The sequence below is a fragment of the Lepus europaeus genome, chromosome 11, assembly GCF_033115175.1.
Source record: "Lepus europaeus isolate LE1 chromosome 11, mLepTim1.pri, whole genome shotgun sequence".
NCBI classification, from domain to species: domain Eukaryota; kingdom Metazoa; phylum Chordata; class Mammalia; order Lagomorpha; family Leporidae; genus Lepus; species Lepus europaeus.
In genome coordinates, this window is record NC_084837.1 from 60702528 (window position 1) to 60728641 (window position 26114).

The 26114-nt window shown below is 49.0% G+C and overlaps 1 protein-coding gene across 1 annotated transcript in view; it reads right to left on the reverse strand.

The window, feature by feature from the left end:
- RASGRP1 (RAS guanyl releasing protein 1) overlaps positions 1-26114 on the reverse strand; it is a 74129-nt gene that overhangs the window by 9117 nt on the left and 38898 nt on the right. The window contains exons 3-15 of the mRNA XM_062205601.1: positions 24017-24122; positions 18800-18862; positions 17851-17982; positions 15315-15468; positions 12683-12856; positions 11544-11660; positions 8218-8493; positions 6963-7043; positions 4511-4620; positions 3684-3828; positions 3057-3093; positions 2028-2180; positions 263-648 (exon numbers count right to left, since the gene is read on the reverse strand). Of these exons, the coding sequence (XP_062061585.1) occupies positions 263-648; positions 2028-2180; positions 3057-3093; positions 3684-3828; positions 4511-4620; positions 6963-7043; positions 8218-8493; positions 11544-11660; positions 12683-12856; positions 15315-15468; positions 17851-17982; positions 18800-18862; positions 24017-24122 (1934 nt within the window). The remainder of the gene's footprint in view (positions 1-262; positions 649-2027; positions 2181-3056; positions 3094-3683; positions 3829-4510; positions 4621-6962; positions 7044-8217; positions 8494-11543; positions 11661-12682; positions 12857-15314; positions 15469-17850; positions 17983-18799; positions 18863-24016; positions 24123-26114) is intronic.

Here is a 26114-nt window from a genome sequence, read left to right on the forward strand (position 1 = left end):
TGGGCACTAGCATCAACACTATGAAATGGCACTTGCATGGTGATAGGGAGTCCTGTATATCCTATACTTCTTGGGTAATGTGGACCATGGCCCTCACTGAATTCTTTGTGAGAAAGCCAGTTTTCATTCCTCCTCCTACTTTTTGCTTTAACCTGCTAGTAATTAAACTGATTTGAATTTTCAGAATCTCCAGTTCGCATGCTCTTCCCTGTTTAACCCTCTGTCTCTAAGGAAATCTGAAGAAAGAAAAAGAAGAGGATACCTGTTCCAGCTCTTGGTAGGTTGGAAGTCTTAGTCGACGTAGTTCCTCCTTGGATTTTATGAGAGATTCTTTATTTTCCCACTTGACAAAAGCCCTCTTTCTGACCAAGACTGGGCTGGGGCATGGAGATGTGGGACTGGGAAGCACATACAGAGTATCCTGTGCTGTCTTCCTTGGAGAAGACAACACAAAGGGCCCAGAAGGACCCTCACTCCCACTCCAAGGCAGCGCTTCCGTCTGGGTGGCCTTGTGGGCAACAGTCCTTTTCAGTCGCACAGAAATCTTCTGTGAGGACACTCCCATCAGCATGATGGTTCGATCCTTGCTCTCTTCGCTGTGCTCTAAAACCTCCCCATTGGGAAATGAGAAGGGTCCTTCCTCAGGTGCTGTGGGAAAATACATGACATTTTAGTATTCCAACTCAGAAAAGCAGAGACTTCCTTGTTACGGAATTTCTGTGGTTCTAAAGAGGACACATTTGGAGGTACCCAATTGAGAGGAGCAGAAGGTGGAATTCAAGGTCTCTGCGGCCAGGATGCTTCTACCCTGAGTAAAGGGCATCTGATCCTGCAGGTAAGTGGAACCCTTCCTTCATGAGAGCAGGGTCATTACATAGACAGAAATGTTCCACACATAATTTGAGTGCTGCTACACTTTGGAAGTTCTCATACCTGATACACATGCTCTCCAGCAGCTGGTACCTACTCTGTAGGACCCAGTGGTCACAGCTTCACTGAGAAGAAAGGTTTAACTTTGTGGATGTCTCTCAAAATACTGATGGGAAAAGAATTAATGTGTTACTCTGCACCAACACTTCTGCCCAGGACCCAGCCCGGTAATTTTCTGGAAAAGCAGATTATAAGCATATGTATCTGGGGTGGGTGGTAGGCTTTAAGGTGAACCGCAGACTGTGTAAGTTTACAGTTTTGCCAGACTAACTGGTAATTCTGGATTCTTTGAGAAGTCTTTCTCAAAGTTTGGGAAACAAAATGATTATATAGGATAAAAATTTTTACATTCGACCGGTGCCGCAGCTCACTAGGCTAATCTTCCGCCACCCCAGGTTCTAGTCCTGGTTGGGTCACCGGATTCTGTCCCGGTTGCTCCTCTTCCAGTCCAGCTCTCTGCTGTGGCCCGGGAAGGCAGTGGAGGATGGCCCAAGTGCTTGGGCCCTGCACTCACACGGGAGACCAGGAGGAAGCTCCTGGTTTCGGATCGGCATAGTGGCCATTTGGGGGGTGAACCTACGGAAGGAAGACCTTTCTCTCTCTCTATCTAACTCTGCCTGTCAAAAAAAAATTTTAAATTCATTTGTATTTTTGTATTAAAGTGTATTTTTCCCCTAAATTTTCTATAGTTAACACAATAGAATCAAAATGGCTTTTTTGAAAAGTTCTGTAATGGGCATTTGTAACCTAATATATGCTAGCAGTTCAAACACTGGAACTACTATAAGGATCTTACTTTAATTTCTCCCATTATAAACATTCAATATTTAGCCAAGTGAGTCTCCAAATTCTAAGTATACTGTTATTTAAGTACTAAACTATTTTATGGTGATTAGCACAATTTAAATATTAATCTTTTATTTTACCTTTTTTGGGAGAAAAATGAAGAAGGCAAATGAAAAGTAACAGAGCATGCCCTTAGAATTTCAGAAGAGTTCTAGGAGACCACAGTGTTACAATAAATCATGAGGTAATCTCTTCTACTCCAAAACATCACGGTTCACTTTCCAAGGTGAACATTCCCAGTGCCTACTTACCATGGAGAAGATCTTTGGCTCCCAGTGAGCAAAGGTTGGACACTGGCCCCACAGAGATGCTGTTCTCTGTGGGAGCTGCTGGGTTCTTAGCTCGCTTTTTGCACTCAAACACGACTAGATCTTTGCATTGTTTGTGGCAGTTCATCCCACAGTCTGTGGACAAGACAACTTTGGTTAGGAAGTCTGTTTTTCTCCATGGGGTGCTTTTGTCACATGTCTATGTTCTGCAGCAAGGACACCGAACACTGCTAATAACTGGTATTCTCACTGGCTAAACCCTGTATCTCCATCTTTACAAAGCCCTTGTCAGAGTTCCAGAATCAAAAGCAGCATCCTGTTCTCTAGGAGGGAACAGATGGTGTCCTGATCATCTGGCCTACTCTAGGAGTTCTCTGGAAGCTGTCAGCTTTTAGGTCTTAATCTTTCTTCTCAGCAGTAAAAGGTCTCCTCTTGTGCACTTTTGAATTGTCTCACAGGAAGGACAGTTATTTCCCAAAATATCTACTGGTACAAGGAGAGCTGACAAACACTTTTGGTAAAGGCTTTTTTTGGTTTATCTTTTGTCCAGGAGTGATTCTGTTCTTCTAACTGGGAATCCAATGATTATTCAAGAGCAGCTGTTCCTATTTCCAGAGCAACCAAGGCAGAGAGAGGATCTTTTTTCTGCCAAGGGCCATTTGGATATTTTTAACATCATTTGTGGTCCATACAAAATTATTAACCTTCTATAGATTGATGGATTTTGAGTCCTGCCTGTGGTTGCCTTAGCTGGTCCAGACCAAATGATTTTGCCAACCTTATATGGCCTGTGGGCTGGACATTCCCCACCCTGAATAGGAACTGTGTAACTGGTCACCCAAGCACTGCTGTCTTCCACTGGGTGACAGTCTCAGAGTGCTGTAGGGAAGACAGGTAGGGATGAGGCTTAGGACTGTGCTGAGAAGTTGTGAACTGATGAACAACTTCTGTGGGTTAAAAAAAAAAAAATGAGGAGTGCACCAGGGCAAAAAACACAAAGTTGTATCTTACCTTTACATCTATATCCTTGTTTGATCACTCCCCAGAGCTATGAGACAAACAGAATTTATCACACATTATTTTCTTGCATTCCACTCTAGCTCAAGTAAGGAGGAAAACTAGCTTATCTCTTAAGTCTTGTCCCTCCTGACCTTGAATTGAAAACAGAAAAAGTTTCTGCTGATCAGAATCAAATGTTGTCAAGAAGCTCACTGTAGAAGGTTTATTTCCCAGGCTTCTTGAATGAATCATAGGACAGATAGAATCCATAGCGGGAAACAATTATGCACAGTCCTGGTTGGGGAGGAAACCACTGGTCAAGGATGGAAAAAGTGGTACAGAACGCAGATCACCTCTTAAAGCAGTTCCTTTTGTAAGGAAGAGGAAAGTACCTCATTTCTTCTAACAATTGAAATAGCATATGACCATAATACTTCCATTTCTGTACCATTTATCCCGGGACCCATACGCCAGGGAGGATAAAACAAACCAGGAAGCAGTGAGACAAGATGAGTGCCAGTGAAAACCATGCATGTGAGGACAGTTAGTTCAGGTGTTGGGGCTTATGAGGTTTGTGCCCGTCTTACTCATTGCAGCTGGCCCCAAGTTCAACCCTGAAGCACTCTAGGAAGAACTTACAAATCCAGCACAGTTGTCACAGAAAGTGGGCTTCAGGTAGGTGGTCTCTTGAAAATTGTGAGGAAAGCCCAGACCCAGCTTGGAGTAGATTGAACTGGCCCTCATGAAGTAGGCTGTGATCTCGTCTCTGCTGATGAGGCCTTCCCTGCCAGTGAACGACAGGCAAGGATGTTAGGAAGGCTGGAAGGGTGGCTTCTAGCCTTAGAGACTTGTCTTTTGTATTCAACCTTAAGTAGTTACATTGCATGTATTGCCAGATCATTACTTCCACACACACTCCTTTGTGTTGGGGTGCAGACTAGCATATAGTAAGTAGGTAAGGCAGTATTACTCATTATTAACTCTAACCAGAGTTGGGTTTTCCTAACTAATTTTGAAAGGATGTAAAATATGTATATAGGGAAGAAAATGCTTTATGGTAGTTTCTGACATCAGACAGTATATGACCTGAACCCACAAATCATACATTTGACTTTCCATAGAGAATTAACATAGAACTTTGAGGAAACTAAATACACTACTTACTAAATATTAGGAGTTTTCCATAATTTGTAAGGACAAAGGGAAAAAGGAAGACTTTCTCATAACTGACTATTCATTCCTAAGCTGGAAAATTTTATTAGTCCTCAGTTCTGAGGTATTTAAAAAAGCATGCAAAGTTCCTGGCCTATTGTCCAGACTCATGGCAGAGAAGCCTTCATTGGCTTCCTCTTTGAGCTCCAATACTGAGTAATCACAGCAGCCGCGAGCAGAAGTCTGCCAGCACACACCAGAAGCGCGTTCTCCCCAGTGCACTCATCACCACGCGTCCCACACACAACCCTCACCTGTCTCTATCCATCACACAAAAGGAAAACGGAAAGCTGGCAGCAATCTTCTCAAACTCTTCCTGAGAAATGTATCCATCCTGGTCGTGATCATAGTTCTTGAAGACAGACTGTGAAAAGAAGTTTCTTTGGGATTGCTAACCAGAAACCAATCCTTTCTGCCAGTAGCCAAATGGCAAAGGAGCTGGGGCATACAGATAAAAGCCTCTTAATAGCTGAGCAAGGGGAGCAAAGAAACATGTTTCTTTTTTTTTTTTTTTTTTTTTTTTTTTTTTTTTTTTTTTTTGACAGAGTTAGAGAGACAGAGAGAAAGGTCTTCCTTTTTCCGTTGGTTCATCCCCCAAGTGGCCGCTACAGATGGGGTGTTGCGGCTGGCGCACTGCGCCAATCCGAAGCCAAGTGCTTCTCCTGGTCTCCCAAGCGGGTGCAGGGCCCAAGCACTTGGGCCATCCTCCACTGCCTTTCCGGGCCACAGCAGAGAGCTGGACTGGAAGAGGAGCAACCGGGACTAGAACATGGAGTGCTGGCGCTGCAGGTGGAGGATTAGCCTAGTGAGCTGCAGCGCCGGCCAGAAACATGTTTCTTAAGCTAAGGCAAAGATGCTTTGATGCTACCAGCATCTGAAGTGTGGCCATGTACTTTCACCTGGGCTACTGTGGTCTCCAAGTTCATTGCACAGTGCAGTGTTCTTCTTTCATTACTCAAATTTCTCCTCTGAGAAGTGACTGAGCATCCCAGCTGGAAGTGCTTTCTCCCTGCTCTCGATCATTCTGCTCTGTCTTCCATTGTTACATGGGCATGGCCCGTAAGGATAAATGCAGAGAAGTATGGAAGTATGCACCTCCCCAGCATTTAGCACAGAGAGCTGAACCAAGCAGAGCCAAATTCTCATTTTTAGATTGAGCTGCTTACTATCCTTACTGAAACTGTTTCCAACACATCTCTGCCCCCAAACTAGGTCTTTCAAGAGAGGCATATTTGCTTCTGTGTGAGGCCAAAGTGTGTTAACAAAATATAACTTCTGAAGTTCTCCAGCTACGATACGAGAAATAAGTGGATCCCTGTACTCACAGAACAAATTTCAAGGTTTTCACCTTTATGTTCCCACTCTTGCTTCCTCTCCCCACATACAAAACTAAGCCAGGCAGTAGCTTGCTTATCTAAAAGTCAGCTGTACTTACATCCACCATCCTCTGGACGTGTTTGCTAATGGTCTTTGGGTCAGGTTTGGGAGATACTCCAGAGGCCCAGTCCACTACTACTGGAGGCTTTGAGGGTGTCAGTGGCTAAAACGAAATATTCAGCAAAATCCTCATTACTAAAAGGCAGTATTACAAATACAGCTCCTTCCTTTCTCACTGCCTGACAGTTCCTAGACAAGCTGCACCGTGTGCAGCGGCAGGGAACAGAAGCCCGCACGTAACCGGCATCCATCATCTTGACTAACTCAGGTACTGTGCTTCATGTTACCTTCACTATCTCTGTATCTACCTCATCTCCCACTTCCCATCATTCAACATTCTCAGCTCCCTCTCCATTAACCCTGTTGTCAGAACTTTGAACAAAGAGTAATGTACATCATTTAAAATTCCTCTGTTCTCTGGACACTTTTAGAAGAGATATGGATGAGGAAAAAACTAGCAGAAAGGCAGGAAGACATACAAGGAAAACGGTCTCAAGCCTGGATAAGCTGAGACAGAACCTATTCCTAAATATTTCAAACTTGGCCTTTCTTTTCAATAAACAGGAGAAGGTATGTTTTCTACTGAAATGCCTTTACCTCTCTGAACACGGAATGTACCAGATATTTTCAGTGATCATCTTTACAACAGGAAGATAGAATTTGTCTGCATATAGGCAATGAAATTTAGCTACCTCAACCCAGTTGGATTTCTTATGTGGGGGCAACTGTCTTGGGTATCACTTGTTTTGGGTGGGGAAGCTTCCTTGAGAGACTAAAAGGATTTCACTTTTCTGCAGGAGGTGGGACCACGTGACTGTGAAGGTCCTACTGTGTGCAGTGCCAGGACGTCAGAAAACAGCACATGGCTCTCTCTGGCCAGAGCACTACAGGATAATGAGGCTTTTCTGTCAAGCAGTCAGTCTTCAGTACAGCCTCTGAGTGACATGTGTGGTGCTGTCGTCATCAGTGAATCGTAGGAATATTGTGTGGGGATGCGCTTTGAAGGAGTGGTATCACTGCACTCCACTCCACAATACCACTGCTGACCACTGCTGTAGCACACTAGTCCTCAGCTCAGCTGGATCGCAAGCAGAAGCGATTCCTCACACACATGTTAGGAAGCTTTCTCTGTTCCCAGCACAAAGTTGGGCACATGATAGAAGCAATATGCTTATTACATGGAACTAAAAGTATGTTCCTTAATGAACTGGAAAGCAGCTGGGAAAGCACTTGGTAACTGCATGAGCTTAGTAAGTGTGAAAAACTCACCGGGGCTCGGTGGTTTCTTGGTTCCCGGGCATAGGAAAGCTCATAGATTTCATCTTCAGTGTAGTAGAGGTCCAAGGATAACTGCAGATCAAAGAACAGGGTTATTGCAGGATGCTGTGTATCTTTGCCGGGGCTGATGTATTTCTTCCTCTCCAGTAGTTTCATTTAGGCTCCTGTTTGTTTTTAAAATTTACAGTACCTACTGCAGTAGGACAAGCGTTAATTGTTTGTTAGAATGTTTTTAAATTTTGTAGAAGTTCCAGGCTGCCCTCTTTTTAAACTGTAATGTAATACCTAAGCCTCGATCAAGAGCTTAAGCCACAGGCCCTTCCTGTCCAGATGACCCACACCTCACTTCTCTCCCAAAGTAGACAGATAATCTGAAAGGATGGTTTGCAGGGCCTGATATTCTAAAAATCTATACATCTTAGAATTTAAAATTGTGGGAGACATGTGTTAGAAATAACTTTGTTTTTAACCTTGAGTCTTTGGACAGGATTTAGGCGGTCCAGAGCTCCTTGAAATTGCATGTGTCATTTTAAATACATGGCTTATATTTACTTTTCTGGGAAGAGGGATCACAGCCTTCATTCATCACAGGATTTGTGATATTAAAGTCAAGATGCAGTACATCCCTTTTTTTAAAAAAATTGTATATGTGTGTGTGTGTGTGTGTATAAATGCCTGAGGCAGAGACCTGCCAGTAACCTGGCTAATTAGCAAAAGGGCTAAAGTCAGATATTAGCAAGATGGGAAACTGAGACCGCAAGAGGCTCCAGTCATTATTCCATTTGGCAGAAAAAAGTCGAGTTAAAAACTGTCTAAGTCCCCATGAATTTACAGAGGAGGAAACAGCTGTGGAGAGTTAGGATGAACTACAGAATGGCAGGACTGAAGGGAACTCCTCTGATCTCACCTCAAACCAAAAGTGCAAATCCTGGCCTGCAGCACAGACAAGTGTTCACCTACCCGTAGCTTGAGCATCTCTGTGAAAGGGGTTAAAGCCAGTGCTGGCAGACCCAATAAGAAACCGAAACCATTTTGTTATGCACTGCTTTGCTCCACCCCCCCCCCTTTTTTTTTTTCTTCAAATAACAGCACATTTTCTCCATCTGTTATCAACCTTGTAGTCACTTCAATTCGTAAAATTTTCTGAGGATTAATGCAGCTACTCTTTGGTAAGGTCTATAGAATGGCACCCACAGCAGCTGACACACAGAAAGTGCTTGGTAGTCGTTATGCAGTGTGAACCTACAGTTAGCAGGTGTACCAAGTCCTTGTTGGCGTCCAAGGGCGGGGCCACCTCCTGAAGCTGGACCAGTTCATTGATGTGATTGTAAAGGGCCAGCAGCTTGTGGACATTGACCTTCCCATCTTCCAGATAGTCGGGCATAGCTTCATACAGGGAGATGAGATCCTTGAGGTGCACCCCCAGGATGGGGATCTTGAAATGGGTGCACTCGCCATAGGCTCGCCGGTAGTTGTCATAGTTTCTGCAGGAGGACAGTAGCTCAGTCATCTCACCCAGAACCTGCAAAGTACAACAGACCGATCACAGTCACTCTCTGGCAGGCTGTGTTGTCTGTAACGGCCACCTTGCTTACTACCACCCTCATTGTGCCTAATGTGTCAGGCAAAGGGTTATGCATCAAAAAGGTGAAGGCTATGACTCATGTTTACAAACCTGAGACAATACTTTACATTTTACTACATAACTTAAATTTTTTTAACAGGTTTCATTTCTTAGGCTAAGACTTTTTTTTTTTTTTTTTTTTTTTTTGACAGGCAGAGTGGACAGTGAGCGAGAAAGACAGAGAGAAAGGTCTTCCTTTGCCGTTAGTTCACCCTCCAATGGCCACCGCGGCCGGCGCACCGCGCTGATCCGATGGCAGGAGCCAGGTGCTTCTCCTGGTCTCCCATGTGCGTGCAGGGCCCAAGCACTTGGGCCATCCTCCACCGCATTCTCGGGCCAGAGCAGAGAGCTGGACTGGAAGAGGGGCATCCGGGACAGGATCGGTGCCCTGACCGGGACTAGAACCCGGTGTGCCGGCGCCGCAAGGCGGAGGATTAGCCTAGTGAGCCGCAGCGCCGGCCAGGCTAAGACTTTTAAGAATAATGTAAGCTCCCAATACACATGGGGTGATGGTTGTGGCACAGCACATTAAACCACTGTCTGTGAGGTCTTTATCCCGCATCAGAGTGCCTGTTGAAGTCTTGGCTGCTCCGCTTCCAATACAGCTTTCTGCTGATGCTCCTGAAAAAAGCAGAAGATGGCTCAAGTATTTGGACCCCTGCCATCCACATGGCAGACCCAGATGGAGTTCTGGGCTCCTGGCTTTGGCCCAGCTATCGCTGCTGTGGGCATTTGGGAACTGAACCATCAGGCAGGAAATCTCCCCTCCCTCTGTCATTCTGCCTTTCAAATAAGAAAATGATCTTTTAAAAAACTTAAAAAGGTATTAAGAGTAAAACGTCTCCCTCTAACCCCAAGCCATGTAGTTCCCTTACCTAGTGTCTTCCCAAGGCCTCCAGTGGCACTGCATTTGAAATGTGATGTCAGAAGGGTTGACTGTTGCCGGCATGGGGGCAAACCTAGTGTTTTAGGGGTGGGGCTTTAGGAGTCTCTCACACGTTCTCATTCTCTATGAAGTGCTCTGTGGGCTTTATCTCAGGATTCTCAAAACAGGCCTATAAGCACATGACATTTCATCCCCAGACTTCTGAAACCCTGAACTAGATAGAGACAATGAATAGACCAATTCCAAGCAAAGGACACAAGAGAGGATGAGGTAGAGGCCCAGAAGGTTATTAGAGCTCATACCCCGCCTCAGCGCTGGAAGTGGAAACTGCTGTTCGCTAGCACAAAAAGGGAGTGGCCAAATCTGGTGTTCTTTTCTTTTTGACAGGCAGAGTGAGAGAGAGAGAGGTCTTCCTTTTCCGTTGGTTCACTCCCCAAATGGCCGCCACAGCCGGTGCGCTGTGCCGATCCGAAGCCAGGAGCCAGGTGCTTCCTCCTGGTCTCCCATGTGGGTGCAGGGCCCAAGGACTTGGGCCATCCTCCACTGCCTTCCCGGGCCACAGCAGAGAGCTGGACTGCAAGAGGAGCAACCAGGATAGAATTGGGCTCCCCGACCAGGTCTAGCACCCGGGGTGCCAGTGCTGCAGGCAGAGGGTTAGCCAAGTGAGCCGCGGCGCCAGCCAAATCTGGTGTTCTTTTCAAACACTCTTGGTTCGAGTCGGGAAGCAGTTCTCAGAGCCCCACTCGCTGTGTACAGTGACGTGAAAGACTATGCTAATCATATCAGTGAACAAAATAACCATTTCAGACCCTGGCCCTGAAATTCATTAAGTAAAATGGTGGCCTACAAGGTGCCAATTCTGCACATTAAAGAGCTTGAGGTTTTGGAGTCAGATCTCCTGAGTCACCCTGACACGGCCAGAGAGCCTCCTCACAGATCTGGCAAGCAGTACAGGTGAGCGTCCAGTACGGACATACTCACAAGAGCTAGCAGCATAAATGACAGGTATTTCCATTCCTCAGAGAAGGTAAAATCAACTACTTGGGAGACCCTTGCTTCAACCATGGCATTACTAATCGACTATACCAATGAGCCTGTGAGTCAGGTAGCCCTAGATGGGGAAGACCACTGCAGGGGACCCTGTGCCGAGGAGGAGCAAGCTCTGACTGGAAAGCTAAACGACAAGAAGGCATATTGATCTATGATTGTCTCCCTCTGTCACCTCTGAGACATGGACAGTCTCTGTTCTACCTGGCAGCAGCAGTACTGCTGGAGAATTAAAAGGAAGCTAACGACCCCACTTTGATGCAACCATTGGAGGTGGCGGCTTCCCTGGAGGCCCACATTGTGACAACAGGGATCATCACTACCAAGTGATTCTCCATATGGAGGCTAAACACTTCACGTATCTGTCCCCAGGGAGAAGGATGCCCTCCATGCTGGCTTGGGAAGACTAGGATATGAGGATAGTAGGGTCCCCTTACATGAGACGAAAATGCTCCGAGAGCTACATTTATATTGTCAGTATGTTGCAGTTGTTCATGACAGCCCTAAGGCATAAAAAATTCAAAAAAATCTAATAATGTAAGATAATATATACGGCACTTAAGGAAACCTTTCTTCCAGAAAACATTGCAAAATGGCTTCTGAAGCACACTTCTTTATCTGAGAAGGTTCCACTAATCGAATGCTATTCTTCAAGCATTCCGCATTGCCAGGTTTTGAACATCCCACTGCAGATCTACCTGCAAGCTGCACTGTGGCTCCCCGAGCCACTATTCCTTCTGGGGAAACACTTTGGAGCAAGGGAGTCGATGTTAAAGATGGCATATTGCAGGCTCGTAGGAAAGAGGCACGTGCTGTTTCAACTGGCCCAGCAGGAGCAGGTGCAGTGACACTGCCTGAGGCCAGAAAGCATCACAGTCTCAAATGTACAACTCCTCCATCCTGGGGGTTTCCTCGGGGTTGAGAAATGCTCTCTGGGTTGCCCCTCAAGGACAGAATGCTGGTGCCCCGGGCCTGGGAGTGCTGCTGAGGGCCCCCAAAAGACAGTGGCACTGACCTTATTGATTTCATGTGGGACATGCGAGCTGGTCTCCTTGAGTCTGGAGATGGAGCTGTGACACAGCCCACCTATCACAGCCATCAGCGTATTGAAGTTCTGTAGTTGGTGGAGCTTCTGTGACAGAACAGACAACAGAGTCGTCACATACTTCAGTGACAATGGGAGTTCCCAGGCTGTGTGCCGAAGGCTAGTGATGAGGTGCTACGCTTTCCCGTCCACTGCCCCACTTTGTGCTTAATTCCAAGCCAGTGGGTCCCCAGTGTGGGGAGGTGGCAGATCCTCTCACTTTGTTGCAGCTGGCCTGTGGGTCACCACTGTAAGAATCACAGGTGTTCGAGGAACACGAGTACTTCTGGACCCAAACGCAGACATTCGGATTCCATGGATCTGAGGTTGGGGTTTGAACTCTGTGCTTTTATTTTATTAATTTTTGAAAATTTATGTCCTTTTAATACTCCTTTAGTTATTATCAGACCAGATGGTCCATGTACCAAATGTTAAGAAACACTGGTCTAGCTAATCAGAGTAGGAAGAGTATCATTAACAGTAATCTTATTTTTCTTAAATTTGCCAGACTGTAATTTCTCAGGGTGAGGACTTCATCGGATTCTGTTTTCCAGTGCCAGCACCTACATCAGACAGTGACTGGGGCAAGGAAGATACAATCTCGGGAATTTCAAGTGTGGGTTTTAATGCCTGTTTCTCTCTTATCAAAAGCTTAAACTCTGGCCCTCCAATATGAAATCTAGCCATTCAGCACAGCCTGGGCCTCGAGCTCTTTTAAGACAACCCAGCTGGGCCAGTTCCAGGCAAACTTAGAACTATTTTCCTCTTTGCCACCTGGGTCAGATTTAGGAAAATGTCAGCATCTGCTGACAGATGTTAAAGGTCCAGCCAGACCTAAAACTGTCCTGGTCCCCCGAGACAGCCTGTGTGGCCCTCTCCGTGTTGTCCTCGTATGGAAAAACAGAGACGTCGCCACAGCTAGATGTGAGGACGGACGAACACACACAAACCTCACCTGGCCCGGGGGGGGCGAACAGTTCAAAACGACAGCGTGGGCTAGGGTGTGGTGGGGGTCAGGGTGGGGTACTTTATCTCATACCCCAGGCCAAAGGTATAAAGCAGTCACTCACCTGAGCCACCTGAATGAACTTGATGAACACCTCTGCTCGGAGCTGCGGGGTGGGGCGGCTGAGAACCATCAGCTGGACCCACTGGGAGATGCCGTTGCACAGGGCAATGGACCGCTCCATGGTGGGGTTCTCCTTCACACAGCTATTTACAAGGTAATTCTGATAGTCCGAGAACTGCGGGGGGAAGAAACAACCATCAGGACTCGGCTCTGGGATTCCAGGAGATCAGAGGGCAAGCCCACCTGGCCAACAGGAATGGTGGGAGCAGAATCTTATCTCCACCCACAGCCCGGTCTTCCTCCATCACAAGCATTAGACCTGAGTGGGTATGTACACACCCTGCTTAATGTAAACACTGCATCTGAGCACATGTTGATACTGCCTCTTCTAAATTCTAGAGAATACAGTATAGAAGGAAAAATGCCAGTGTGACTTCCAATTCTGCTGCTGAAATTAAGGAGGAAAAAGATCATTCCCCTGACAAAACCAAATCTGTTTCCCTGTTATCGTGAAAATGTGATGAAAAAAACCTGCCCTGTGTAGAGCACGGAGTTGTTACTTTCCAGAGTGCTGGTTAAATGCAAGGCAGTGCTAATGGATGATGAGCAGCCTCATGCCAAAACAAGCCTGTGCGGATTTCCTTCTTCTCACCAACTTGACAGAGGCCGTGTGGGTGAGGGAGTACAGGAAACGGTCAGCCATGCAGCTGGTGACCACAGCTTCCCGACTCCCCCAACTTGACAATGGCATTGGACTGGTCCGACAGTGAATCAGCCTATGTGGAACTGGAAGTGTCCTAGATCTGGCTTATGTGGTGACTGCAGCGATAGTGGCCCTGTCCACAGAGCCCCTTCTCTGCCCAGAATAGAGCGGGCCCGTGTGACAAGGGGAAGCCACGCAGCTTTGAAGGGAAGGAGTGATGAGGATTTGCCACGCTGTCTTTCCACACCTGCTGAGACTGGAAATTGCAGCACCCGGGTCCCTGGGCAACGGACAGGCCGCTGCTGCCCCATGTTAGATGCATAAAGTGAGTAAACGTCACGGAGATTGTGGGGGCAGAGGAAGTCCTGAGCATAGTCCGCCTTAGTCCTGGCCGTATTTACAGCAGTAAAATACACCAACGGGGAGACCTAACCTGAATAACAGCTGCAAGCTCACTGCGCCCCTCCTGACTGCTAACCCCTGATGGGCAGAGCAAAGTTACTCCTTGAGAGAAAGGCAGAAGGGACCGGTGAAGCTCAATCTCCTACTTCCAAGAGAAAGCTGCCCTGGCTCATTCCAATGAATTGCATTTATATACACACCCCCCCCCCCCCAGCGCCACTGTAAATACAATATTGAATCCATTTGGTTTTTCCAAAGAATTATCCCAGTAATCTCCACCCCTCCCCCTACAGGTCTTAGAATAAACCAGCAAACATCAGTTCAGAGCAGAGAGGACTGTCCCTCCAGCCTTAGGTTAGAAGGAAAACAGCTGTTTGGGAAAACAGTTTAGATGTAGCAATTCTACAACAGTCTCCTAGAAGGGTCCCTTGTCACTCAGACTAGTCCAACACTCCTCCACCCCACGACTGGCTCCCACGCCGGGTCGAGCCCTGCTTTCTCACCACTACCTCCGCTGGTTGGCGAGAGCGCCAGCATCTAGCTGACAAGTGGCCCAGCCGGCCTGGGCCTGGTGGAGTTCAGATGTCCCGTGTGAGAGGTGGCTCTTTTCAGTGGCTCTCAGCCCTGCCTGGCACCCTGTCCAGTGACACAGGAGGCAGTGCCCAGTGGAAAGACTCCATATGGAGCTTCCCAGTGCAGAGCTGGGGTTCTGTCTGAGAGGTCCTGGGGGCCAGAGCAGCTTAAGGCTTGGACACTTCCAAGCCGCTGTGGGGAAACAGGAGTGAAGTCAACACTGGGGGTGAACCTATGACGTGACTTCCGGAACCTGTCTCGAAGCTGCCCTTCCAGATACAGCTGGGCTCAATAGAATGGTGCTGAGAGAGAGACCGGCAGTCCCAGCCCCTGCTCTGACTGTAGCCAGCCACGCTGACCTTGCTCCAGTCTGCCTCTGGGCCTCCATCCCCTCCCCTGGGGAGCACAGGTCAGAAATGCGTTCACCACTGAGGGGTCTCCACGTCTGAGGACCGCAAGCCGTGCTGTGTCAGGGATTTAGGAACGTTCCAGGCTGGACTAGGAGATGCAGTCTTAAGTAGGGATTTCCAAGCACCATTAGGAAACTACTCTGAATGAATTCAAAGTCTTGTAGGACGCAGTCCTCTTTTTGTTTGGTTTCCGGGGAAGATTCTGGAAACCTTTCTGACGATGCTGGGGTGGAGCAGAGGTGTGTCTGTGTGCTCACTCATGGATGTCTGTGGTGTGTGCAAGCTGTCACGTGTGCCCACAGGCCACGCAAGCCAGGGGTGGGGCAGTAGAAGGGGGACGTGGAGGGTGGGAGTCAGGAGTGGCTCAGCAGGAGCAACCGCAGGTGCTGGGACGGCACTGACTGTCCAGGCGACGTGATATTTGAGGGGAATGTGGCAAGGCACTGGGGAAGCCCCCAGGGGCAGCAGGTGGAGGGGCTATCAGCTGCCTCTGCCTAGTTCCATAAATGCCCCCAGGGAGTTTTCTGTGTCCCTTGGGTACGTACAGATATCCTGCGGAAGGACTTGAACTCAAGGTAGGTGAGGTGCTCAGACAGCTCTTCTGGCTCCAGGTGGTCGAACAGCAGGGACACCTTCCGTTTCTTGCTGGTGTTTGACTTTATCCGTTGAGTAAGTTTCCTGGACCAGTCACGAGCATTGCTTTTGTGGGTAAACGTGAGAGGGGAAAAAAGAACAAATCGAAATTGCCTTTTGCAAGGAAATCCATTAATGTTTCCCAGAAGAATAGACAAAGCACCATTAGCTAGCTGGCCTTGGCTAAAACATCACATTCTCAGAGTTTCCCCAAATCAATTATTTTCTACAGCAGCAACCAGCCCATTGAGCCCTTTGAAGGTACCAAGGGAACAGGAAAAATGAGCTGACTTTTAAGGCAGCAGAAGGAGTGGGAATCTTGCCTGGCAGAATCTCTGCGTCCTACGTCCTACTAGGCTGTAGTTCCCAATGTGGGGTTCCTAACACAGATCCTGAGAGGCCGCAATGATGGCTCAAGTGAGTGGACTCCTGCCACCCACGAAGAGGCCTGGATTGAGTTCCAAGCTCCTGGCTTTGGTCTGGCCCACCCTGGTCATTGTGGGCATGTGGGGAGTGAACCAGTGCATAGGAGCATTCTCTCTCTGTCTCTCAAAATTTTTTAAAAAAAATTTTAAAGATGAAATTTAAAAACAATTTTTATTTTTTTAAAAACTTATTTGAGAGGCAGAGTTACGGACAGAGACAGAGACAGAGAGAGAGGTCCTCCATCTGCTGGTTCACTCCCCAAATGGCCACATTGGCCAGGGCTGGGAAGCCAGGAACCAGGAGCTTGTGGGTCTCCCATGTAGATGCAGGGGCCCGAGGACTTGGGCCATCTTCACTGCTTTCCCTGGCACATCCGCAGGGAGCTGGATTAGAAGAGGAGCAGCTGGGACACGAACCAGCCACTTGTATGGAATGCCGGCACCAGAGGCAGAGACTTAGCCTACTACACCACAGTGCTGGCCTCCATTTATTTGTTTGTTTGTTTTTCAACTCTGGTGGGAAGCACCAGTCCATTTGCTGGCCTGTGGTCCTGGCTCCTGGAGTGCCTGCTCAGGCTGTGCCCCGGGAGTGATTCTTCACCCTCACGAGCGAGGTGGGGCCTCTCTCTGATAGGACAGTTTTCAGGACAGAAGAGCTCAGAGAACCAAGGAGGGAAGACACCATGCAACAGGGACAGAGATGTGGCCTGGGCAAATGTCCCCAGCCACTGGCAGGACCAAGGAAGCCCAGCTGACCCCCAGGTGTCGTATCCCCGGCCCCGTATTACCTTGCAACCAACCCAGGTGTTTCCTACTCCTGTTCAATTTCCCGCGCTAGGAAGCCAAGGGAAGCAGCCCAGTGTTGACAGGCAACGGTCTGCAAATGTGCATTTTCTCAAACAGGGGTTCCTGGGAAAATTCCCTCTTGGTAAAAGGGTTCTCTGACCAAGGGTGTTTGGGAAACGCGCAAAATTCTTCCTTGGCCGGGAAATTACATTACAGACTCTGAGACGCATTACAAAGAAGAATTTAGCTCATTCTTCCTCAGGCATGCATAACACTCCCACCCCCAGGACTAACTCCTGGAGGACAGGCTATGGCGAGCTTGGGCCGAGGACCGCCTGCAAGGCTGCCGTGGGGCCTGGGAACCGAACTGGAACCTTCCCCAGCCTCTCAGTCCTTCCTCTGGAAATGAAAGTGCTACTCTGCAAATCTCTGGGGGCATTCAAGTTGTGTAATTCTCCAAGCTGACAGGATGCCTGGGGCCACGCAGGGTCACCCTGCAGTCATTTCTAGGCCACAGAACACATTGCGTCCTGGAGGGGCCTGGCCGCCTGGCTCCTGCTCTGCCACTGTGCCCGGATGAGCCCGTCTCCCGGCCAGGAAGCTCAGGCTGCTGGAGGAGACGACCCCGAGAATATGCTGCAGGTCTCGGAGGCTGCCCCGACTCACACAGAAGCTGCACTGGGAAGACCTGGGCTTTTATGAGTGCACGCCTGTTCCCCAAAGTTTAAAAAGACATTCGTGTTCCAGGGTGGGCCGATCTCATAAAGAAGAGATCCAAGGAAAATTAGGAAATATTCCTGAGATCCCTTCCAACCCTGGAAGCCCCAGCATCTCCCACAGACCTCAGTGGATGCCACAACCCCTCTGCTCGAGGCTTTTTCCCTCCCCAGCAGCCCCCAGCCCTCTGCAAGTTCAGAGGCGCCTCCTGGCGGCAGCGGCTAAAGCAGCAGTTCAGTGGCTGCACTTGGTTTCTTATGATCTGGACACATTTCAGGCAGGAGTGCGCTCCCGGGTTTCCTTTCCACTGGGCTCTACTTTTTCCTGCTCTTGGCTATGTGTCACCTGTGGCGGCCTTATCACCGCAGAGCTCCTGGCTTTCTACATTCCTCTCTGGGGAGGCCATGTGCACCTGCCCCTCCCTCCGAGGGGTTCATTCAGAGGCTTTGTGCTGCAGCCCGGACTGCATCTCAGGAGGGAGGCGGGGCTTCCCGAGAGCAGTGGCAATCTTGACACTCACATCTGAGTTGTGTCAATCAGGCGGCAGTGGAGATCCTCTCCGCGAGCTTTCGCCAGCTCCTGAAACTCCTCCATGGTGTGCGTCAGGCTGGCGTCCATTTTAAACATGATCCAGAATTCCGTTATCCAGTACCTGGGAGGAGGGAGAAAACGTGGTCCAGAATGGAGGCCAGGGACGCAGAGAATGCTGGGGAGGTTCCCAGGGGGATGTGCTGCTCTGCAGAGGACTCCGCGGGATGGGAGTGGACCTGGCCTAGGGACTCACAGGGCAGAGGAGCAAAGCAACCGTCCCTGCACAAACAGGAGGCTCTGATGGCATTAGGAGCTGTGACAAAGACACAGGCCCCGCCACCCGCAGAGAACTAGACAAGCCAGCTGTCCCAGAACGGGACAGGTGCATCCGCAGGTGAAGCTTTATCTTTTAGAAGCCTCATTTTCTAGAATGTTACAGGGCCACTAAAAGAATGTTTACAAAGCGTCTTCAGTATGTAGACAAGGTGCTTACGTTACCAAGCAAAAATGATAGAATATGAAACTATATACTTGCATATTTTTGGATCTCAACTTTTAAAAGTCTGCAAGGAAAGTTGGAGTAACTACTGTTTTCTGTGTTTTTAAAATGTTCTGCAAGGAATTATATTTCTCTTATAGTTAGGACAAAAAAATAAAATAACTAAGGCTGCCTCACTTTCTGCATCTCCTTCCCCTGAGACATTTGATACCAAAGTGCTCTGGTATAGAATATTAAGCTCAGGTGCAAGGTGGGAAATCATTGGGTTCTGCGGAGGACTTCCCGGCACTAAGGAGCGCCCTCCGCAGTCTGTCTGCAGGCGCTCTCTGGTGGAGAAGCGGGGAAGGCAGGGAGGGGCAGGAGAGAGCTGGCGCCCAGCTGCTTAGGCCCTCACTTCTCTCCACCCGCCAAGGTCTCCCGGTGCACGCAGAAACCTCACCTTACAAAATAGCAGATCTTCAGGCAAAGCCCGGGTGAGTTCTTCGCCAAGGCATCCTTATAGGTGCGGCTGTGGTCAAGGGAAATGGAAGCTCCTGCTGCAGAAACCCAACAGCTTCTCACCTCTGGAAGTATTTGCCACAACTACCCCAGGACATAACATTTCCGAAAAATTAAGAATTAGCTTTCTGGCCACAGGGTCAAAACCAGCTGGATGTGTGCAGCTGGGTGCTTACCACCTAGAAGAGGTGAGGGAGCTGGTGGAGGGACGCCACAGCCTCCCTGCAGCAGGAGACCTAGGAGGGTCTCCGCCAGGTGACACGTAAGAAGTAAAGGGGCCAGCAACCTCCTGGGAGGCCAACCGGGACAACCGGTCACCAAGAGCAGCCTCTTTTTAAAAATGCTTTCCAGGGTGCAGCTTCGATGTAGTGGTTAAGCCACTGCTTGGGAGGCCCACATCCCATATCAGAGTACCTGGGTTCCAATCCCGGCTCTGTGTCCGGTTCCAGTTTCTGCTCACACAGCCCCTGGGAAATAGCAGAGGATGGCCCTGCCACCCACACTGGGTTCCTAGCTCTTGGCTTTGTCCTGACCAACCCCAGGGATTCGGGACATGAACCAGCAGATGGGAGACGTCCATCTGTCTGTCTTCCTTTCAAAAAATAAAAACAAATTGTTAACAAAAATGCTTCCTGTGAAGGGTAATGTATTCAGTGAATTACCACAAACGCTGACACCTATGAGCATGATCTTTAAGAACAATGTGAAAAGTAGAATCTGCACACCCAGAGGATGCTGGCAGTTGACTTCCTACATTGTGACAGCAGTTAGACGTGGCTACATGAATAATCTAAAGTGCAATGGGAGATTCCCCCTAAGGGTCCTTATTCCAAATGTGCCAAGAAGATACAAGAATAGCAACATCTCATCAAATCTGCGTATCTTTAGAGAGATATGGAAGGAATATTCATTGACTTTGAGAGTCAAAGAAATCCAATCCAACTATGAGCCTGGGTAGCCCCTGCTTCTGTCAACACAGTGAGGAAGCCAGCAGGTGGGCAGACCCTCCTTCCCCTGCGGGAACTGTGCCCTCGGTTCACTGCTGGTCAGCTCAGTGGATGCCAGCTGGGTCCATGGGAGGAATCTAGTGAGCAACAGGGCAGAACCCGCACTAGCCTGCGGTAGGCGTTGTCTTCTTTTGCTGGTATTCTAACCCTTGAAAAAGTTAAAGAGGTAAAATGAAGTTAGTCAATCTCATAGCCCTGATTTTTTTTAACTAGAAAAGAATTTGTCATTTTGACATTTTATATTTCTGTGACATTTAAGATCATGTTAAAGTTTCTTCCTTGAAACTTTAGGGAGAAATATGCAACTTAGTGCTTTGCACTTGTGGTTTTATATTGAAACATTATTAGTTTTATACCTGGTGTTGGAATAGCAAAGATAATGCTTGCTTTATTGTTTATAACTTTATTAGAGTCATAAAAATTATTTCAAGCTCAGTCAGGCATCTAAGTATTTAAAAATAATCTAAAATGTAAATTACATTATCTTAGTTTAAGAGTATTGGAAATATTTAATTAACATTATTCAAATTAACCATTTTTAAAAATCCCTTTAAAATGCATGCTGAAACATGCTGCACTGAGAAAAAGAGTAACATTTGCAAAGAAACCCTATAGAACTGTGCCTGTACAACCTGTAAGTTTAATAAAGTGATTTCCCATTTAATAAATGAAGTCTTAATAGATTTACTGCCTGTAAGTTTTATCCTTGAGATCAGCAGAAAAACAAAACAAACAGGCACAAAACCTCATGCCTCCACAGGAAGCCCCATTGATGCCTGCCTGCCTGCCTGCCTGGGGTTACAACAAGCAGAAGTGAGAAGCCGGTGCTGTGACACTGCTCCATGCCGAGAGAGTGCACCACCTCAAAGCAGAGATCCGAGCATTAAGACACATTCTAGATCCCCCCAGGCTCTATATTTTTTATTATTTGACTTTGGTCAAATTCTTATTTGAGAATGAATTTTGATTCCTTTTTAAAGGGGAAGGCACAAAAACTATACTTCTTTAAAACAACTTCTTTAAATCAATGTGTTGGCTTTCTACTGTGGACATTTCTTTCCTCCTCGTGCCCCCTTCTTTCCCCCAAATGCCCACTCTGACCGTGCACATGGGTAGCATGTGGCACAGTGTCATCTGTATAAATCCAGCCCGCCTACACTGGAGTGCGAAGGCGGGGGTGGGGGGTGGAGGGGGGCGTGCTGATGCCTTTGGGAGAGCAGAAGCCTTCTGAGGGCATCAGGATCCCTATGCCATTGGGCCCCTTCCTCACTTCAGGAGCTGAAACAAACCCTGGGCAGGTGCAGGCTCAGGTCTGTGCTGACCCGGAGTGAACCCAAGGTTTGCTGGAGGCCTCACACCATCCTTTTTTTCTTCCCATCACTGCTGCCTGCTCCTGGGGCCAGGAAGAGCTATGTAGTTCTGAATGCATCTCTCAGACACCTGAACTATTCAAAGCACGCTTTACATCTCTCTCTTTTGATGACGGAAAAGCAGGAAACCATTGGAGCCTACTTAACCAAACATTCGATTACTTCCAGGTCAGACAGCAGGAAAACTAAGCGCAAAAGAAGAAAAAATCACTTGGCCATCAACGTTCAAGCTGGTTGTCTACTCCGGGCGGTCTCATTTCAGATCCCTTCTTGGAATCCCTTCCCTGCCCTCAGGTTGTTCTCAACCTCAGCAGGTCTAAATGTCCCACCAAGTTCCGGTAGTTATAGAAAGAGCAGCCCAGCGGTCTGCCCCCACGGTAACACAGCATTAAATGCACCATACCAAGGGACAGCCACTAGGCTCAAGTCTAGAGACACACAACAAACAGGATGGCGCCTGGCCTTGGAGGGACACACAGCCTGGTGGAGGAGATGACAGAGAAATGGGTGAGAGACAACACAGTATGTGAACTATTAATATATGTTAATACATAGATGGTAAAACCAACTTTTCTTGAAGTAATTTACAATCTAATGAATGTTTTAGTACTTGTGCAATCTTTTTGATGACTACCAAAGTTCAAACCACGGTAGCCAGATACAAATCCTCTGCGACAGTCATCTCCGAACACCACAGCGTGTGGGTATGACATCACAAAGACCTGGGGAGATACGTGTGGTCAGCCAACACAATCACACTGCTTCATGCACGCTGTGGCCAGAACAAACTTCTCCAAAGTGGATGGTGCCCAAAGGGAGACACACACTGACACTGGTGACACAAAGCTACAGTCATAGTAGTTACACAGATTTTTCAACCAAGAACATGGTCTTAGAGCACCAGAAGTATTTGTAAATGGGAGGAGGGCTGGCAAAGTCAGGAGGGGCTTCCCAGAGGGGTCCCGAACGAGCCTGCAAGGCAAAGGTAGGGATGGGCACAGACGTGCCAGAGGCCGTTTCTGGTGTGCTGAGAAGGTCACTGTGGAGCAGAAGGGGTCCCGGGGGCTGCAGGGTGAGGCGGGAGGACTCCTTGGGCTCAGACCCAGGATGGCCTCCCCCCACCAACCTCGAGGAGTGGGACACTGACCCTGCGGTTTGCAGAGGCACCGATCCAGTGGCCACCCCGACTGCTTTCAGGAACAGCACTCCAGGGGTGGGTGATGAATGGGAGCAGACCACGCAGGTGAGAGCAGTGTGGAACAGAGGCTCGGGGCAGACACTGGAATCAAGGCGGTGGCATGGGAACGCAGAGGAGGGAACAGGAGGGGTCATTTGGGAAGCAGAAATCAGGACCGGGAGGCAGACGCTGCAGGGGTGAAGGGCAGGGAGGAGTCTCTGGTGTTCCCGAGACAGGTAACTGCATCTGTGATGACCCCGAGGACATCTGGCAAACTGAAAATGAAAATACGCGTCTCCACGCAGTGCCAATGAGGCGGTAGCTGGGGACAGAAGTGCTGAGCTAATGCACCCACGGAGGTACGTGAACAGATTAAGACCAAGGTGTCAGCAGGACCCACTAGTCCGAATCTTTAAGGGGTGGCTTTGGTTACAGAGCCAAAGGCTTGAAAAAGTGGTGGTGGAAATCCTGCTGCAAGAAATCCCAGGAGGTGGAGCTGAGTGAGAAGAAAACCAAGCCGGCCTCCCTGAACGCCTGGTGCTTCGAGAAAAGCCCAGGTGAGCAGCGGGGAGGAGGAAGCGCAGGGCAGGCAGGAGGACCGCCTGATGCCCAGGGCACTGGGAGGGCGACGGGAAACTGGCCACCGGCTGGGCGTGGCAATGCCTAGGTCAAGGTGACATCAGAGGAAAGTCTGAGTACCCAGGCCAGGGCCACAGTAAAGCAGTGCGTAGGCAGAGACTGAGATGGTGAGCGCAGACTATTTTAAGAAAATTTCACATCAAAGTTCTAGCCCTGACAATGGAATGAAGGGGAGGGCAGGGCTGTGGGCTTTTAGGTCGGGGAGACCTGCCCGTGTTTTAGGCCAAGGGCAGTGCCATAGCTTCCAAGGAGCGAGCAGACAGCCCTGGTGGAAGAAGCGTCTCTGAGGGGCGGGGCGGGGGGGGGGGGCGGCCCGCAGTGTTAGCAGCATTCCTGGTGCGGCTGGGTGGGCTCCTCCGAACAGCTTAGTCCTGAAGCCAGCAGATAACGCGAGGGGCAGAGCAGCGAATGGAATGGCCGCTCCATGAGTTCACAGAGCGCACACAGCCTGTGAGTCTGGCTTGCGGAGCACACACCCACTGATCGCCTGCACCTCGGGTTCTGTGCGCCCTCCCAGCGCGGCAGCCTTGCTAGGCCCCCGGGAGCACGTCCTGTGAGAGCAGAGTTTCACGGGTATCTTTAGACCAGGCATTCTGTGCTGAAGGCTTTACTGTACCACAAGTGTTAGTACTGCTGCTGTGTGTTAGGAGATGGGACAGGGCGAGTGAGCAGGACGGGAGGGAGCGGTGCTGCCACCTGAGCCTCAGGTGGCAAACGGCCTCACCCCACCTAGAGCAGCCTTCCGCCCTCGCCAGCAAGCACTTTCTCCACTCCACTCAGTCCACATCCTGCAGGAAGGTCAAACACCAGCGGGGGCTGCCTGGTGTGCAGACAATGGCTCACACACACCTCATGCCCCACTCTGCTTGAGGTGAACCCATCAAAATAAAAGCGTTCTTCCAACCTCAAGCTGCTTTCGGAACGCCTCCCACGCGGGGATGGCCAGTCACCACGCCAAAGGATATAGGGCGATGACCTTCTGGAGCAGGTCCGCAGAGGAGATGATAATCCGGTGCATGGTCAGCATGACTTGCAACAGCTGGTTGCTCCGACACAGGTTTCCATCTGCATCTGAAGACGGGAAGAGCAGCAGCGTGGGTCAGGCCCCAGAGAGAAAGTACCCGGCATGCCTGGGGGCGGGCAGCTGGGCAGGCTGGTTCTTCTGACCCAAGGCTTTTCTCATGGCCCAAGAACCACACGGCCCCAGCTCCGCTCTCCTGGGCCCCCTGCTTCTTCCCTCCCCACCCCCCCAACACACGCGTCCATTCTGATGCTCATTAACCAGTCAGCCCCCACGGTGGTGAAAATCCTGGGAAACAGACCAAACCCGTGTCAGCACACTGGGGTATCTGGAAATCAGAAGCAGATCCAGGTTTTGTGGGGCCCTGAAGTCCTTGTATTTGGTGGAGGGTTAGGGTCAGGGAGAGACCTCTTTAGGAACATAGCGGAAAAAGTGACCATGTTGATAAATTTCAGAAAATATCTTGCTTTTAGAAATGTAAAAAACACGAGACCACAGGAATACATTCCAGGGCCCTCTCCTGGGCCAGTGTGAGTGAGGAGGCTGAGACGGGAGTGTCCCTGGGTGTGTGGTTAGGAAAGATGAAGACTGTTATTGGGCTGTGCACCATCCACATGACTTGCACCAAACGGCACCGTCACCTAGGCTCTCCAAACCTTGGATGCTACCAAAGAATACGATGTGTGCTGTACACTGCCGTTGGGGTTAAAGATTCCCCTTGCGGTGGTTTTTTCTTTTTAAAAAAAAAAAAAAACTTATTTATTTATTTATTTGAAAGTTACACAGAGAGAGAAGGAGAAGCAGAGAGAGAGATAGAGGTCTTCCGTCCGCCAGTCCACTCCCCAACTGGGCACACGGCTGGAGCCGGGCCGATCTGAAGCCAGGAGCCAGGTGCTTCCTCCTGGTCTCCCACGCAGGTGCAGGGGCCCAAGGACTCGGGCCATCCTCCACTGTCCTCCCAGGCCACAGCAGAGAGCTGGACGGGAAGTGGAGCTGCCTGGAGCTGAACTGGCACCCACATGGGATGCCGGCACCGCAGGCAGTGGCCCCACCTGCTATACCACAGTGCTAGCCCCTGGAGTGGTTTCCAATTCTTCCCAGCATTTATGGCTTGCATGCCAGGGGCTGGACAGGTTACTCTCTGTCCCTCTCGGGGAATCCCACCATGCATATGCAGGAATTGTACTGCTCTTTAAAATACATTATACAGGAGCCTGTGCTGTGGCTTAGCGGGTAAAGCCACCGCCTGCATTGCTGGTGTCCCATATGGGCCACTGTTCAAGTCCCAACTACTCCACTTCCGATCCAGCTCTCTGCTATGGCCTGGGAAGGCAGTAGGAGACGGCTCAAGTCCTTGGGCCCCTGCACCCACATGGGAGACCCTGAGGAAGCTTCTGGCTCCCGGCTTGGATTTGGCAGAGCTCCAGCGATTGTGGCCATTTGGGGAACAAACCAGCAGATGGAAGACCTTGCTCTCTCTGCCTCTCCTCTCTGTGTAACTTGACTTTCAAATAAATAAATAAATCTTATTAAAAATAAAATATATAATACAAAAGGGATTAACATTTTCATTCTGTTTCAAGTGTACCCAATGACAAACAAGGGGCAGTTATCTGAATCTCCTCAAATGAGGACCTACGTGAGGTGCACTCTCACATCACCTACCCCACCAGATGGATGGCACTCTCTCCCTCACTGCCTGTGCGTGCACCTCACAGAGGTCGGCGCCTCCTCTGTGCTCTGGGTCTGCCCCGCTCTCAAGCACCCTGACCTTGCACTTGCCCACTTTCTCTCTTGCAATATCAATTGTCCTCTTCCTCTATTTACTTTCACTGGCATGACATTAAGCCCCCATTTCTCCTAATTACAGCAAAATGAATTAAAACAGAACTCCAAATCCCCATCCTCTCCAGCTACCTTTTGATTTCTCTGTTCTTTTTGGCAAAACTCCACTGTCAGCAAGTTTTCACCTCCCATCTACTTTCCAATCGTCCCATTCTGATCCCGTCTCCACATGGCAAATCTTTGACCTTCGAGGTTCC